Source organism: Salvelinus sp. IW2-2015, linkage group LG26, assembly GCF_002910315.2.
Source record: "Salvelinus sp. IW2-2015 linkage group LG26, ASM291031v2, whole genome shotgun sequence".
Classification (NCBI taxonomy): Eukaryota; Metazoa; Chordata; class Actinopteri; order Salmoniformes; family Salmonidae; genus Salvelinus; species Salvelinus sp. IW2-2015.
In genome coordinates this window covers 29,362,184-29,380,828 of record NC_036866.1, presented here as the reverse complement: position 1 = coordinate 29,380,828, position 18,645 = coordinate 29,362,184, and the positions used below count along the sequence as shown (strand labels likewise).

Genomic DNA, 18,645 nt, shown 5'->3' with positions numbered 1-18,645 from the left:
TTGGGTTAGTTCACTGTAGACAGGGCTGTCTTTCCTGCTTCACTGAGCTGAGATATACTGCCGTGACTGTCAGTGAAGCCTCAATGCTTACCTTCAGGTAAACAAGGGTATGCGTGTGTGGAGGTGTTTGTCTGAGTGTGTGTGTGCTTGTATCTATGTGTCTGAGTTTGTGTGTCCTCTAGTATGTTACCTATTATTTCATCACTATTGAAACATCTGGGATACATATAACTCCTTCAAAAACCACTGTGTATCACCAACTGTTGACTTTCAACAATTGCACAGCATTATTTATTCAGCTGGACTTATTTATTGCACCAAAATCATTTGTTGAGTTAATATTCAACAATATAAGAAAAACATATAACGCTTATGTACTTCAATACCCAGTGGAAAGACGTGAAGGAGAAGGAATGAGAAGGAGAACTGGATGGAGGGAGGAGGGAAACAGAGAGAGGAGGGGGAAGAGACAAATAGAATAGAGAAAGAGTAAGAGAAGGGAGGGGGGCAGCAAGAGAGGAGATGGAATACGGAAACACAGGAGGGAGAGGAGAAAAACCAGAGACAGAGAGCTGCCTTTTCTTCATCTCTTCTCCTCTGTCTTTTAGTGAATCCTCCCTACTATTTCACTCCCTCCCCTCCTTCCTCTCCAAATCTCCTCACCCCTCCCATCAGGGGACACGATTCCTCAAGTGGTATTGAGGGGAAAGACGAGACATTCCTCAACACCCATTTCCACAAAACCCTCCCTAGCCACACCCTCAGACCCCTTTCCAGAACATCTCTCCCCATCCCACTGCTCTATACAGTAGGTAGGAGCTGCATCAGTGGGTTCCTAATGGGACTTGCGGTGTGATTCAGAAAGCCTGTTTAACACACACTCTGTGATGGAGAAGGTTCATGAACCTTTATGGTTCAATAAACACACCACCTGTTTAACCATAAACCAATCTAAACATGCAGAGATAGATAGTACATTAATGAATGCAACATGTACAGTATGTTTTCTCTTTTCATGGACTCTGYTGTCCTTGTTTATTGTCACATACACCGATAGGTGCAGTAAAATGTGTYGTTTTACAGGGTCAGCCATAGTAGTATGGCGCCCCAGGAGCAAAACAGGGTTAAGTGCCTTGCCCAAAGGCAGTTCAACAGATGTTTTCAGCTTGTCAGCTCAGGTATTTGTCCCACTGCTCTAACCGATAGGCTACCTGGCTAAGTGAGACATATGGTGCATTCATCATGGTGGGAAAGGTTTGACACCTCCTCAACAATGTGATTATGAGCTTCTTCAGGTGTATTTTTGGTGTGTGTGCATGCGTGTGGTGGTGTGTGTGTGTCCGCAGTCAGTATACTCATTAGAGGTCAGCACACATAATATTGTACATACATGGCTGAATCAGCACCTTGGACAGCACCCATAGTTTCACCAGCCTGTTCAGCACCGTGGACAGGGCTAGCGAGCAAAAGTAAATATACACTGTGAAGAGTGAGAGAGTGTGTGTTTTACAGAGCTGTCTGTGTGTATGTTCTCCAGTCATTACCTAGCCGAGGGTCGTACTGTCTCATCTGAACCTCCTCCACACAGTCGGCAGGGAACCAGCCTGTTCTCCCCTTGACCGTGCCCTCCCAGAAGCCTCCTTCTCCTATACTCAACACTGACACAGGGGGAGAGACAGAGACACAGAGACACAAAGAAAGTTAACTACAGCATATGTACAGTTCATTGCAGGCTAACAGATACAGATGAGTCTCCACTGTGGCTAAAAGGAAGTAGATGTCACAGAACGGTGAGTGGAGCAAGTTGTAAGTCCATAATCACAGTCAGTTCTTGTATCCTGTGGATAAAGTGGACACAATTTAATTTAAATTTTTATTTTGACCAGGAAGTCCCATTGAGGTCAGAAGACCTCTTTTTCCATTTTATTTCCTGAAAATAACAGATGCAAACCCAACACTGGCAATCACTCAGTAAATAGCCATTCAATTGCATGGCAATGGGTTGTGTGTGTTCTTAGTCAAGGCAGGCATTTGGTGTGTGTGTGTGTCTCAGTGTGTGTTTTCGTGTGTGTGGTGTGTGTACGTGTGTAATTGCGAGCATGAGTGTGCCCTGCCGTGGTAATTAGAGACGAATGTATGGTTGATATTAATCTTCGCTGCAGGACTGAGTCAAGCGCTCATTTCCACTAAGCTTATCCATTACCTCAACACACATGTTAACATACACATTCATTACGCACAGGCTAACAAGAAGACTAAGGAGCTGGACATACACATATATTGACACACACATAAACGAACACCAGCTGGAACTCTGGCTGTGTTCTACTGAACCCTCATCCTTCCATGGTTGCTAGGTTACGGCAAAGTCAGGTTGCAGCATGTGGCTGGTTTGAAGAATGTTAGAATGATGGGATGTTAACCTATTGGAATGTTAACATGTTGGAATGACGGAATGTGCTACCCAGGATGAATACACCAATCTCACTTTGTGAGTGACACTTGACTTCTTATATCTCAGGACAGGTGACAATACATTGGAAACTGCACTAGCACGTCACTAGCCTGCCAGTACACATCTGCTACCTCAGCATGGAGAATCCAGCATAGAACCAGAGTCCCAGAGTTCCAGGTAAAAGCAGGGCTCACTCTGATCGGATAGAGCTGCATCGACCCCCTCTCCTGGAGGAAACCTGCTGTGTTCCCTCTCTCTGATCACAGCTTAAACCTGCTTCACTGAGTCTCCTGGGTATACTCCCTCTATGCCGTTCCCTGTCCTTTGGCTTGGCATACAACCATTACATAGCACGAAGCGATTACTTGCCTTCGCTCTATTCAGAAATGTCTCAACAGTGAAATATGGTAGACCTTCAGGGAACTGACACACTCACCCCATCATCTCCAATTCCCTTCTTCAGCTGAAAACACCCGAGCAAGCTGTAATCAAGGACCAGGAAATCAACCTGCCAATTAGCAGACAGCCACAGGAACCATGATGATAAGCTCCTCAATAACCCCAGAGCATTGCATCACCACTTAAAGATGCAGTCTGGGGCCTCCCGAGTGGCACAGCGGTCTAAGGCACAGCATCGCAGTGCTTGAGGTGTCACTACAGACCCGGGTTCAAACCCAGGCTGTGTCGCAGCCGGCCGCGACCTGGAGACCCTTGAGGCGGTGCACAATTTGCCCAGCGTTGTCCGGGTTAGGGGAGGGTTTGCCGGCCGGGATGTCCTTGTCCCATCGCGTTTTAGCAACTCCTGTGGCGGGCCCGGGCGCATGCACGCTGACACGGTCGCCAGTTCAACACATTGGTGCATCTGGCTTCCGGGTTACGTAAGCAGTGTGTCAAGAAGCAGTGCAGCTTGGCAGGGTCGTGTTTCGGAGGCAGTATGGCTCTCGACCTTCGCCTCTCCCGTATCCGTACGGGAGTTGCAGCAATGGGACAAGACTGTAACTACCAATTGATATCACGAAAAAGGGGTACAAATTCGTAAAATAGTATGCAAATTAAATTCGGAACGTATCATCATGACATAGTACACAAAAAACGGGAACCCGTTTTGGCTCAAGCATCACWTTCAAAACTACTGGCTGAAATTATATARAATTCTGGAGCATAACTTTAATCCTCTCTCTGACATAAACTCATATCACACATCAACATTCATACTTCAGTTCAAATTCAACGTTACTTCTGAGTCACTTCAAACTAACATCCCAAATCACATGAACATTGTATTTTATTCATGACCACTATTAGTMCACTATTATTGAACGTGTATCTTGATGAATGTCAGAAGGCAAATTCAAACATTGGGGATTGAAATGATAAAAAGGTGAACCTTTACAAGCAGTGTGGATGAACCATGAGTATCCTTTGGAGTCATGTTTTCTATTCCAACACATGAATGCATTATTTTTCAACCCCTAACTTCTGCTCAGAATGACATGCTGAACTAGAGATTGGAGTCGCAGGACACAAATGCCAAAAGTATTTCTGATTGGTTCTGCTCTCCATCACTCAGTCACTACACATGAGTGCTTCATGCGGCAGGCTCACCACTCAAACTGGTGAGCATGTAAAACCATTCCCTCGTCTTTACTCTGCGAGGAGTGTGCTTCCTGTTGTGTGTGTGTGTGTGTGTGTGTGTGTGTGTGTGTGTGTGTGTGTGTGTGTGTGTGTGTGTGTGTGTGTGTGTGTGTGTGTGTGTGTGTGTGTGTGTGTGTGTGGTGTGTGTGTGTGTGTTGTGTGTTTGTGTGGGTGTGTGTGTGTGTGTGTGTGTGTGAACACCATGAAATAAGACCCCTGACAGTGCCACTACCATAACCAGACTGTGACCAAAGATGACCATCACCGATCACTGAAGCGGAGAGAGCGAGAGAGAAAAAAAAGAAAGGGCGAGCGGGAAAGTGCCACAGAGAACAGGGTAATTGAGAGTGAAGGCTGATGAAAAACACTTCATAAAAAGCTCAAATAACCCTGGTCCCCACACACAAACAAGGTTTTAGGAGCGTCACCCTTACAGTGCCACTCAAATGTCATTGGTTGCATACACATTCTTGCAGATGTTATCGCAGGCGGAGCTAAATGCTTGTGTGTCTAGCTCCAACAGTGCAGTAATACCTAACTAAATGCTTGTGTGTCTAGCTCCAACAGAGCAGTAATACCTAACTAAATGCTTGTGTGTCTAGCTCCAACAGTGCAGTAATACCTAACTAAATGCTTGTGTGTCTAGCTCCAACAGAGCAGTAATACACAGCAGTACAAAACAATACAAACAAATCCCCCAAATTAAAATTAATAAATATCAGAACGAGCAATGTTAGACTATATATAAATAATGGTGTGTATAGAAAGTATGGACAGTTAAGTGATAMTGCCCGAGAAGCCGGTGTTTGAAGGATATATTGGCACAGGTGTTGTTAGGCCCGAGACGAAGTCAATATATCCTCCAAACACCGGCTTCGAGGGCATTATCAGTTTTATACAACGGGTTACCAACATATTAAAATAATAGTTGACATATTTTCATTAACGTTATTTTGATGAATTTATTCATACTATTTCATCCTTCCACAAGATATAGTCCCGACACAAATCTGAGGTTGCTACCCAAGCCGGCTGGTCGTTTGATCTATTGGTTCGGTTGACAGAGACGCTCAGTCTTCGTTTTGTATCTATGTACGCGACCCAGTCGTTCGTTCTAAATATTCCATTGCCATATTGGCTGGCAACGTTCTTATCCCATGCTTGCTAACTAGCCAACTACGGATAACTTATAGTTACGTCAAACAGTGCAGCCAGAAAGCAAGGAATTAGCTGCATTTGCATTTGTTTAAGCTGTTTTCTAGTGATATTTATTTGGATACATCCATAACAAATTAAATCAAATTGTAATCATCACATGCACCAAATACAACAGGTGTAGACCTTACAGTGAAATGCTTACATACAAGCCCTTAACCAACAATGCAGTTTTAAGAAAATAGAGTTAAGAAAATACTTACTAAATAAACTAAAGTAAAACAAATAAAGAATATAAAAAAGAACACAGTAAAATAACAATAATGAGACTTTATCCAGGGGGTACCAGTACTTTCTGGCTGCACTCTTTTACGTAGTTGTAAGTTAGCCGCAAGGGACAAGACAGGATAAGAACATTACTGAGTCAAYTTACAGGTTAGTCAAGGTTATTTGTACATGTAGGTAGGGATAAAGTGAMTATGCATAGATAATAAACAGYGAGTAGCAGCAGTGTAAAAACAAAGRGGTGGGGGGGTGTCAATGTAAATAATACCCGTGGAAATTTGATTAATTGTTCAGCAGTCTTATGGCTTGGGGATAGAAGCTGTTAAGGAGCCTTTTGGACCTAGAGTTGGTGCTCCGGTACAACTAGCCGTGTGGTAGCAGAGAGAACAGGCTGTGACTTGGGTAACTGGAGTCTTTGACAATTTTTCTGACACCGCCTACTATATAGGTCCTGGATGGCAGGAACCTTGACCCTGGTGATGTACTGGGCCGTACGCGTTACCCTCTGTAGCACCTTAAGGTTGGATGCCGAGCAGTTGCCATACCAGGCCGTGATGCAACCAGTCAGGATACTCTCGATGGTGCAGCTGTAGAACCTTTTGAGGATCTGGGGACCCATGCCAAATCTTTTCAGTCTCCTGAGGGGGAAAAGCCGTTGTCATGCCCTCACGACTTTCTTGGTGTGTTTAGACCATGATAGCTTATTGGTGATGTGGACACCAAGGAATTTGAAACTCTCGACCTGCTCCACTACAGCCCCGTAAATGTGAATGCCCTCCTTTTCCTGTAGTCCACGATCATCTCCTTTGTCTTGATCACGTTGAGGGAGAGGTTGTTGTCCTGAACCCACACTGCCAGGTCTCTGACCTCCTCCCTATAGGCTGTCTCACAATTGTCGGTGATGASGCCTACCACCGTTATGTCRTCAGCAAACTTAATGATGGCGTTGGAGTCATACTTGGCCACGCAGTCGTGGGTGAACAGGTAGTACAGGARGGGACTAAGCACGCACCCGTGAGGGGCCCCCGTGTTGAGGATAAGCATGGTAGATATGTTGTTGCCTACCCTTACCACCTGGGGGCGGCCCGTCAGGAAGTCCAGGATCCAGTTGCAGAGGGAGGTGTTTAGTCCCAGGGTCCTTAACTTAGTGATAAGATTTGTGGGCACTAAGGTGTTGAACGCTGAGCTGTAGTTAATGAACAGCATTCTCACATAGGTGTTACTTTTGTCCAGGTGGGAAAGGGCAGTGTGGAGTCCGATTGAGATTGCGTCATCTGTGGAGCTAACAATGAGCTAATGATGCCCAATTTCACCTGGCATGGAAAATTATTTTTTCTTGTCAGGACACTGTTGTTCAGAGGAGCTAGCCAACAACATAGCTAGCACAATCATTTCAAACTGAAGCTGGAAAGACTGCAAACTATCTGCACTTCTTTTTGTTTGACCTTTTTTCTATTGATAGTTCTTTGTATAAATCCATTAAAATTATGCTGATTCATGTTTTCGACTGACTGAGAAAAGTTGTATATGTTTCATCCCGACTCCCGACACATTCATTACTATGAGACAGCTGGAGATCGAATTTGAATATTGAAACAATGTTGCAAATGTCGGAGAGACAGACAGCAAGGTTTATACAAATATCCACTGTTGAAAACTAAATGTTAGTCTAAAAGAAAGGTGAGATAATGTCTAGATACTTTTTATAGTGGGTGGAGATCAACTCTATAAATTGCCTGGCTGGGCTGATGAGACAGTGGATTGCGCAGGCAGATGGAACAGAGCAAATAGGAATTTTAACAGCATAGATTTAGCCAGTGATAACTTGTGGAATAGACACCGGCTGGAATGCGGTTTTTACCAATCAGCATTCAGGATTAGAMCCACCCGTTGTATAATATATGAATAGAAAATGTCGACAGCAATAGTTATACAGGATGAACAATGAGTAGAATACAGTATATGCTAAACAAAAATCCAAACGCAACATGCAAGAATTTCAAAGATTTTACTGAGATACAGTTCTCCCGACCCCTCCTGTTTCAGCCTCCAGTATTTATGTGTCGGGGGGATAGGTTCAGTCTGTTATATCTGGAGTATTTCTCCTGTCTTATCCAGTGTACTGTGTGAATTTAAGTATGCTCCCTCTAATTCTCTCTCTCTCTCTGTCTCTGTCTCTCTTTCTCTCTTCTCTCGGAGGACCTGAGCCCTAGGACCATGCCTCAGGACTACCTGGCCTGATGACTACTTGCTGTCCCCAGTCCACCTGGTCATGCTGCTGCTCCAGTTTCAACTGTTCTGCCTGCGGCTATGGAACCCTGACCTGTTCACAGGACGTGGTACTGTATCTTGTCCCAGACATGCTGTTTTCGACTCTCTCTCTTTCTACTGCACCTGCTGTCTAACTCTGAATGATTGGCTATGAAAAGACTACTGACATTTACTCCTGAGGTGCTGACCTGTTGCACCATCTACAACCACTGTGATTATTATTATTTGACCCTGTCAATCCCTGATCTGTTTCACCTGTCTTTGTGATTGTCTCCACCCCCCTYCAGGTGTCACCCATCTTCCCCATTATCCCCTGTGTATTTATACCTGTGTTCTCTGTTTGTCTGTTGCTAGTTCGTTTTGTTCGTCAAGCCTACCAGCATTGTTTTCCTTGCTCCTGTCTTTGCTATAGTTCCTGTTTCCTTCTTTTCCCGGTGTTGACCATTCTGCCTGACCTGACCCTGAGCCTGCCTGCCGTCCTGTACCTTTGCCCCACCTATCTGGATTACTGACCTCTGCCTGCCCTTGACCTGCCATTTTGCCTGCCCCTGTTCGAATAATAAACTTTTGTTATTTCGACACTATCTGCACCTGGGTCTTATTCTTGAATGTGATAGACCTGCTGGTCATCTATGAACGTTTGAACATCTTGGCCATGTACTGTTATAATCTCCACCCGGCACAGCCAGAAGAGGACTGGCCACCCCTCAGAGCCTGGTTCCTCTCTAGGTTTCTTCCTAGGTCCCTGCCTTTCTAGTGAGTTTTTCCTAGCCACCATGTTTCTACATCTGCATTGCATGCTGTTTGGGGTTTTAGGCTGGGTTTCTGTATAGCACTTTGTGACATCTGCTGATGTAAAAAGGGCTTTATAAAKACATTTGATTGATTTAAGGAAATCAGTCTATATAAATACATTAGACCCTAACCTATGGATTTCACATGACTGGGAATAAAGATATGAATATGTTGGTCACAGATACTGTACATAAAAAAAGTTGATTGTGAATCAGAACCAGTGAGTATCTGGTGTGACCACCATTTGCCTCATGCAGCGAGACACATCTCCTTCACATAGAGCTGACTAGGCTGTTGATTGTGGCCTATGGAATGTTGTCCCACTCCTTTTCAATGGCTGTGCGAAGTTGCTGAATATTGGTGGGAACTGGAACAGGCTGTCATACACGTCGATCCAGAGCATCCCAAACATGCTCAATGGGTGACATGCCTGGTGAGTATGCAGGCCATGGTATAACTGGGACATTTTCAGCTTCCAGAAATGGTGTACAGATCATTGTGACATGGGGCCGTGCATTATAATGCCGAAACATGAGGTGATGGCAGCGGATSAATGGCACGACAATGGTCCTCAGGATCTCGTCACTTTCTCTGTGCATTAAAATTGCTATCAATAAAATGTAATTGTGTTCGTTGTCCGGAGCTTATGCCCATACCATAACCCCACAGACACCATGGGGCACTCTGTTCACAACGTTGACATTAGCAAACCGCTCGCCCACACAACGCCATACACGTGGTCTGCGGTTGTGAAGCTGGTTGGACGTACTGCCAAATTCTCAAAAACGACGTTGGAGGCGGCTTATGGTAGAGAAATGAACATCCAMTTCTCTGGCAACAGCTCTTGTGGCCATTCCTGCAATCATCATGCCAATTGCACGCTCCCTCAAAACTTGAGACATCGGTGGCATTGTGTTGTGTGACAAAACTGCACATTTTAGAGTGACCTTTTACTGTCCCCAGCACAAGGTGTAATGATCATGCTGTTTAATCAGCTTTTTAATATGCTACATCTGTCAGGTGGATGAATTATCTTGGCAAAGGAGAAATGCTCACTAACAGAGATATAAACTAATTTGTGCAAAACATTTGAGAGATAAGCTTTTAGTGCTTATGGAACATTTCTGGGATCTTTTATTTCAGATCATGAAACAAGGGACCAACACTTTACATGTTGCGTTTTTGTTCAGTGTACATGTGAAGTGGGTAAAACAGTATGCTATGTCTCTATGTACATAGGGCAGCAGTCTCTAATGTGTAGGGTAGAGCACCAGGTGGTAGCCGGCTAGTAATAGTGATTAAGGTTCAGGGCAAGTTACTGGTTGGAGGCCGGCTAATAGGGACTATTTAACAGTCTGATGGCCTGGAGATAGAAGCTGTCTCTCGGTTCAAGCTTTGATGCACCTGAACTTTCTCCGCCTTCTAGATGGTAGCGGGGTGAACACTCCATGGCTCGGGTGGCTGAGGTTCTTGATGATCTTCTTGGCCTTCCTGTGATACTGGTTGCTGTAAAGTAATGGAAGGCAGGAAGTGTGTCCCAGGGGATGCTTTGGGCTGAGCGCACCACCGTCTGGAGAGCCCTGCGGTTGCGGACGGTGCAATTGCAGTACCAGGCAGTGATACAGCCTGACAAGATACCGTCAATGGTGCATATGTAGAAGTTTGTGAGAGTCTTATGGGCCAAGCAACTTTTTCACTACACTGTCTGTGTGAATGGACCATTTCAGGTCATCAGTGATGTGCAAGCCGAGGAGCTTGAAGCTTTCACCCTCTCCACTGCAGCCCCGTCGATGTGGATGGGGGCGTGCTCTCTCTGCTGTTTTCTGAAGTCCATGATCAGCTCCTTCGTTTTGTTGATGTTGACAGAGAGGTTATTATCCTTGCACCCCTCCGCCAGGGCTTTCACCTTCTCCCTGTAGGCTGTCTCGTTCTTGTTGGTAATCAGGCCTACCACTGTTGTGTCATCAGCAAACTGTTATGTCGTGAGCCAAGGCCCGGTTGGCATGACTATTGGCCCCTTGAAACAGACTCTGGCACTCAGTGGCCCTGAAACAGGGCTCTGTGTGTGTGTGTGTTTAGTGGCCAAGTGGCACCAGTGTGTCTTTTACTATCCAGACTGAGCTGGGAGCAAGGCCATAGAGAGGGAAAGAGGGAGAAACGTARAGGGAGGAGAGTTGAGAGAGCATATATAAAAGGGAGAAGACATCAGGTGAATATAAAGAGTGCAAAAGTGGAGGAAGAGGAAGAAAAGGTTGGAAATGGGGAGAAATCAGAGGACAGATAAAAGTAGGGGAATAGTAAAGAGGGTTGATGGACAGGAGAGAAGAGGCATAACCAGAAAACCATCACAGTGTGTTGTAGGTGACTAACTGAGGTTAAAGCCAAGAGCTCATGGGTCGTTCCACCAATTTGGAGCCCTTAGAGAAGTGTAACTTTTGATTTCACCTAATTTGAACATTCTGTCATAAAGAGCATATGTTCTACTTCATAAAAAAATATGTTTTGGCCTTAGCAAGTCTTCATTCATATAAAAATATGATTTATTGAATTCTCCATGTGGCCCTTTATTTAATATAACAGGCTTTTAAAATTCAATATTGGTGCACAATTGACCCTTCGCTAAGCCCCGCCCCCCTTGGTTACTGTTGCAACCTCAGATAACATTTTCACGGGAAGCCCAATTCCCCATTCAACCACTGGCGAAATCCCCTCACAATGATCTCCAACTGTGTTTCCAATACACAATTAAATTAAACACAGTATAACCTCTTGCTAATCAGGAAACTCTGGGGTATGTTGTTGTGGACTGTCATTACAATTGCTTCACAGGAACCTAGTAAAATGATGTTTGTAGTGTAGCTAGCCACGGAATGGCTTTGAATTCATGATCACCTTGCAGTCAAAGCCAGCTAACTAGTGCTCTCAAATTGTATCCTGATGTCATAAGCAGATGGGAGTTGTATTCATAACATTGTTAAGTTTGCTGGCTAACATACATTTTGAGAAAATAYGTTTTATTAAGTGGCTAGCTGACCAGCTGAGGTAGCAAACAATGTAACAAAAGTAATTATAATTTCAGATAAGAAAAATACTCTGCATTTCAGGAATCACAGTAGCAAGTACTCCTGGTGCAGTGTTAAATTATTTAGCCTTTTAAAAACTCTGTTTTTGCCAATGCCCTCACTTACTTTCATGCGATTTAAATACGAGCTTGTCCGAGTTGTCGGAATTGACGACAGTTGCTATCCATTGGAGAGCTGCAATTGGTTGTCCAAAATTATCTGGCGGTGCTGAGCAAAGACTCAATTTCTACTTAAAATATCCAAGGGATGCAAAATGCACTCTTTTCGTGGAACGTCCCTCATAGTATAGTGCTGCATCGGGTCGGATACCCACGGTTCCCCAGCGAGTGACCCGCAAAAAATGCAGCTGGCGGTGGAATGAAAACATTATTTCGTGATTCAGAACAAATATATTCGCATAGATTCTATAAATATCTGGAACCATATTGCAGGGATGTGATACCATTCTTCCACAAGAAATTCCATMATTTGGTGTTTTGTTGATACTGCTGTCTCAGGTGCTACTCCAGAATCTCCCATAAGTGTTCAATTACGTTGAGATCTGGTGACTAAGATGGCCGTGGCAGATGGCTTACATTGTTATCACGCTGATCAAACCATTCAGCAACGACTTGTGCCCTGTGGATGGGGCATTGTCATTAATTGCTTAATTAACTCAGGAACCACAGCGGTATGGCAGCATCTGCTTTCAGTACACGTTGTATCCCTCATTTTCCATTATTTTGGCAGTTATCGGTAGTAGCCTAGGCTAAAGCAGTGAACTGTCCATTATTTGTGTTTTGCTGAAACATTCCTAATTTGCCCACATGCACCGTTTATGTTCCCTCCCCCCACACATGACTACATTGCCAAGTTAACTTTTCCTGGCTAGCCTAGCTCACGTGAAAATGGCTAACGTCACCGACAAAATAATGGTGGAATAACACCATCGTGGAAACAGGAGGTGTGCGAGCGAAATCTCAGGTTTGGAAGGAGTCGTTGTAGACAAGGAGGTCAACAACCCGGTAGATGGATACAAAGCCTGAAAACAATTATCTGTTAATTACTATATTAATTCAGGCTTTTGTTCATTTCAACCATACGCAGGATATATAGAGTTTAAACCTAGTCGGCTGTTAAACGTTTGAGTAGGCTATAGCCTATAAATATAGGCTATTTTTGCAGCCTATAGCCTATTCGATTCWGGAAATTGTTTATTTCTGAGTAACAATTAAGTACCATACTGTAATAGATTTCCATTAAAATGGCAAAAAAAAGCTTTTTAGCAAAAATAAACAATTTTGCTTCCTTCTCAAGAAAGAATTTAGCTAAGACTGGGAGTGAGGCGTCAGTCATACAAAGTTATACTTAAMTCCAAACGGGTTCTCTAGCAAATTAGTAAGAATGTTTCATCCCATGTTCAAGAATTGCCTTTTTCCATTTATACAGATTACAACCTCTCACTTTYGGTTATTTGGAAACAAAATAATCTCCAAAATATCATTATTTTAAAAACAAGCTATAGAAAGGTGGTTGCAATTTCAGTTTAATCCACCAGAAAATAAATAAAAAAGAATACAACAAATATTGTGGTTAAAACTCAAACATACTAATAGACAGCTGTGACATAATATATTGCAAAATATTGCAAAATAGAGATTTTCCATGTACCAATTCCATGGCATATGATACGCAAAACGACGCCAGATTCAAAACTTTGAATTTTTTAATTTAAATTATTATACAAAATTCTTGCAACCAATAGAATGTTATATGTATGGGGGATACAATTTTCAAGCGAGRGAATGCCAAGAGTGTGCAAAGCTTTCACTTTTTTGGTTACTACATGATTCCATATGTGTTTTGACCTACCCATTTCATTGTTTTGATGTCTTCACTATTATTCTACAATGTAGAAAATAGTAAAAATAAAGAAATAAAGAAAAACTCTTGAATGGGTAGGTGTCCAAACTTTTGACTGGTACTGTATATAACTATATATATATTTACAAAAATATATATATGGGGGATTGAAAATGATGCAGACAATTACATTGATTGGAGCTACAATCTATCTGCAATATTAAAGCTGATCTACCCCATGAATAAAAAAAAAAGACTGAGTGAGTGGGGAGCAGAAAACAGAAAACTAGCTGTTATTGGCTCTCAGCTACAGTACAACAGCACCGCTGGACAACAACAGCTACAGTACTACAGCACCACTGGACAACAACAGCTACAGTACTACAGCACCACTGGACAACAATAGCTACAGTACTACAGCATCACTGGACAACACAGCTCCAGTTCTACAGCACACTGGACAAAACAGCTACAGTACTACGCACCGCTGGACAACAACAGCTACAGTACTAACAGCACCGTGGACAACAACAGCTACAGTACTACAGCACCACTGGACAACACCAGCTACAGTACTACAGCACCACTGGCAACAACAGCTACAGTACTACAGCACACTGGACAACAACAGCTACAGTCTACAGCACCACTGGACAACAACAGCTACAGTACTACAGCACCACTGGACAACACAACAGCTACAGTACTACAGCACCACTGGACAACAACGCTACAGTACTACAGCACGACTGGACAACAACAGCTACAGTACTACAGCACGCTGGCCAACAAGCTACCGACTCAGCCTGGACAACAACAGCTACAGTATACAGCACACTGGAAACAAAGCTACAGTACTACAGCACCACTGGAAACAACAGCTACAGTACTACAGCACCACTGGACAACAACAGCTCAATACTACAGCACCTGGACAACAACAGCTACAGTACTACAGCACCGCTGGACAACAACAGCTACAGTACTACAGCACCACTGGACAACAACAGCTACAGTACTACAGCACACTGGACAACAACAGCTACAGTATACAACACAGCTACAGTACTACAACACAGCTACAGTACTACCAGCACACTGGACAACAACAGCTAAGTACAACACAGTACAGTAACTACAGCACCGCTGGACACACACAGCTACAGTACTACAGCACCACTGGACAACACAGCTACGTACTACAGCACCGCTGGACAAAACAGCTACAGTTCTACAGCACCACTGGACAACAACAGCTACAAGTACTACAGCACGCTGGACAACAACAGCTACAGTATACACGCAACACTGGACAACAACAGCTACAGTACTACAGCACCGCTGGACAACACAGCTACAGTACTACAGCACCGCTGGACAACACAGCTACGTACTACAGCACCCTGGACAACAACAGCTACAGTACTACAGCACCACTGGACAACAACAGCTACAGTTACTAGCACCGCTGGACAACAACAGCTACAGTACTACAGCACCACTGGACAACAACAGCTACCAGTAACTACAGCACCACTGGACAACAACAGCTACAGTACTACAGCACCACTGGCTTCATGCTGGCTTATAATCACCTCTACAGGTACACAGCAGTGGGCGACACAGAGGACAGATGTCACAAAACAGGGTATCTGTCACCTCATGGAACAATAACAGATGTGCTATTCAGTTTTTTAAACTGGGCCTCAAAACATTTTACTTAGTAAAGGGGGGTAAGTCAACTAATCATCAGTTTGTAGTCCAAGCCGTAGGAAACAGTCATACCTGCATTAACTGATCATAGTTCCCTTCATATTCTATGGGAAGAGTTTCTTGTAGGGAACTCAACAGAGTCACTCCACCTCTGAGAGTCAGTGTGTTCTCCAGTCATTCCACTGCAACAATAGACTCTGTGAGCTGGATGGCTATTGTTCCACAATCCACAAAATATTTTCTGTGGCAGACATGGACAGGCCTAATGAAACACTAATACAGTAATCATGTGCAGTGGATGGACAAAGAGGGGGAGAGAGAGAACGAAAGACAAATACAAATAAAGGGGTGGTGAGAGAGGAGAAAATGAAAAGGAGCATGAGAGGGAGGTATACAAAAGCAGAGGAATAATCCTCATCAAAACACAAACTATCGTTGAAAGGTGATGTATCTGAGTGTGGTGTGGATACATGTCTGTATGCATTTCTTTGTGGATACATGTCTGTATGCATTTCTTTGTGGATACATGTCTGTATGCATTTCTTTGTGGATACATGTCTGTATGCATTTCTTTGCGGATACATGTCTGTATGCATTTCTTTGTGGATACATGTCTGTATGCATTTCTTTGTGGATACATGTCTGTATGCATTTCTTTGTCGGTATAGTATGTAAGTGTAGTAGTGAGTGATTGTGTGTGTTTCAAATTTCAAGTTGTACTGTCAAGTGCACAACTGCAGTGAAATGCCTTTCTTGCAAGCTCTTTCCCAACAATGCAGCAATCAATATCAGTTTACTATTAAAAAAAGTCAAGTAGAAGAAAAAAACACAAGAAAAATAAATAAGAACACTAGAAAGCAAGTAAGCTACAGTACAGCATATACAGGGTCAGTAGCTATATACAGGGTCAGTTCCAGGGTCAGTAGCTATATACAGGGTCAGTTCCAGGGTCAGTAGCTATATACAGGGTCAGTAACTATATACAGGGTCAGTTTCCAGGGTCAGTAACTAAAATACAGCGTCATATTCCAGGTCCAGTAGCTATACAGCTATCAACAGGGTCAAGTTCCAGGTCAGTAGCTATATACAGGGTCAGTTCCAGGGTCAGTAGCTATATACAGGGTCAGTGCCAATACAATATTTACAATGTGCAGGGATACTGGAGTGGTATGGTTAGAAATGTATAGGGATAAGGTGACTAGGCATCAGCATATATGATAAACAGAGTAGCAGCAGTGTATATGATGATTGTATGTGAGTGTGTGTGCGTGTGTGTAGAGTCAGTATGAATGTGTGTGTGTTGGAGTGTCAGTGTGCATAGAGCGAGTGAGTGTGAATAGTCAGTGCAAAAAATAACATTGAAAGGTCAATTCAGATAGTCCGTGTTGCCATTTAGTTAACTTTTTAGCAGTCTTTTGACTTGGGGATAGAAGCTGTTCAGGAGCCTGTTGGTGTCAGACTTGTTGCTCCTGTATCGCTTGCCGAGTGGAAGCAGAGAGAACAGTCTATGRCTTGGGTGGCTGGTGTCTTAAACAATTTTCTGGGCGTTCCTTTCACATCCCCTGATATAGAGGTCCTGGATGACGGGGAGCTCGGCCCCAGTGATGTACTGGGCTGTCCGCACCATCCTCTGTAGCGCCATGTGATCGAGACCAAGCGGTGATGCAGCCAGTCAAGATGCTCTCAATGGTGTAGCTGTAGAACTGTTTGAGGATTTGAGGGCCCATGCCAAATATCTTGATGGGGAAGAGCCACTGTCRCACCTTCTTCACAACTGTTAATGTATGTTTGGACAATTTTAAGTCCTTCGAGATTTGGACACCGAGTAACTTAGTGTGTGTGCAAGCGTGCATGAGTGTGTGTGCTGTACAAAGTGTGTGTCGGTGTCCCGTCTGAGGTTGCCTACGGTTGAGTCAGTCACGATGCCTGGTCCAGAAATAGCATCAGTGGCAATGCAGAGCTATTTATACTCCACACACACTCTGCCCTGCCTTCAAGCTCCACTGTATCCCCACTGTGTGTGTGTGAGACGACCGACTGAGCTCATTTTAATTTCAGCCTAGCCTCGCTCTACTGCTCAAAGCTGAGTCATTCACACACACATCAATATTTCCTCTCCCTCCACACACTAAACTTGATTCTCTCTCTCTCTCTCTCTCTCTCTCTCTCTCTCTCTCTCTCTCTCTCTCTCTCTCTCTCTCTCTCTCTCTCTCTCTCTCTCTCATGCTCCCAAAAGACAAGTTCCCCAGCTTTTTTTCTTCTCTTAACATCTCTCTCAGTYGCACACAAACAAACACACACACACAGGAGAGAAAGGTGACAGAGACAGACTGAGTGAGTGGGTTTGTTAAAAAAAACTCTCCTCTCTCCTTCAGAAACACACAACAAAGGAACCAGCTGAGAGACTGGGAGATGGCCATCTGCCGATATGCATTCACACAGAGAGAGAGCCAGCAGCATACCACCCTGCATCCCACTGCTGGCTTGTTTCTGAAGCTAAGCAGGGTTGGTCCTGGTCAGTCCCTGGATTGGAGACCAGATGCTGCTGGAAGTGGTGTTGGAGGGCCAATAGGAGGCACTCTTTCCTCTGGTCTAAAGAAATATCCCAATGCCCCAGGGCAGTGATTGGGGACATTGCTGTCTTTCATATGTGCCATTATACAGGTGTCCTGACTCTCTGTGGTCACTAAAGATCCCATGGCACTTATCGTAAGAGTAGGGGTGTTAACCCCAGTGTTCCGGCCATCATGGTCACCTAATCATCCTCAGCTTCCAATTGTCTCATTCTTCCCCCTTCCTCTCCACTGTAACTATTCCCCAGGTTGTTGCTGTAAATGAGAATGTGTTCTCAGTCAACTTACCTGGTAAAATGAGGGTGTGTGTGCTGTAAGAATACTAAGAGCAAATTAGATGTATATACAGTAATTTATTATTACAAACAGAAAATATTACAGATATGTGTGGAGCTGCTGTGGGTGTGCAGCAGGCATATGATTTTGTGTGTATGTACAGGGAGCATTCCAATAACCAAAGTGCAGTTGTTAATAGATTTGGAGCCCTGCATGCTTTACTAAACCTATTTTCAATATGCTTTAATAGAGAGAGAGCACGCACACACACACACACACACACACACACACACACACACACACACACACGAGCAAATTCCAATAACCAAAGTGCGTTGGGTTAATAGATTTGGAGCCCTGCATGCCGTTTACTAAACCTATTTTCAAAGTATGCTTTAATAGAGAGAGAGCACGCACACACACACACACACACACAACACACACACCACACACAGCACACACACACACACACACACACACACACACAACACACACACCACACACACACACACACACACCACACACACACTACACACTTGGGATGCAAGTCTTCAAAGGATAT

The 18,645-nt window shown here is 43.9% G+C and overlaps 1 protein-coding gene and 1 long non-coding RNA gene across 2 annotated transcripts in view; one reads left to right on the top strand and one right to left on the bottom strand.

Annotated features, from left to right (window-relative positions):
* The window catches only part of LOC139023062 (uncharacterized), an 870,035-nt gene that overhangs the window by 50,879 nt on the left and 800,511 nt on the right, over positions 1 to 18,645 (top strand). The window lies entirely within an intron of this gene.
* The window catches only part of LOC111953103 (SH3 and multiple ankyrin repeat domains protein 3-like), an 87,715-nt gene that overhangs the window by 59,664 nt on the left and 9,406 nt on the right, over positions 1 to 18,645 (bottom strand). The window contains exon 2 of the mRNA XM_070435237.1: positions 1,545 to 1,658. Within this exon, the coding sequence (XP_070291338.1) occupies positions 1,545 to 1,658 (114 nt within the window). The remainder of the gene's footprint in view (positions 1 to 1,544; positions 1,659 to 18,645) is intronic.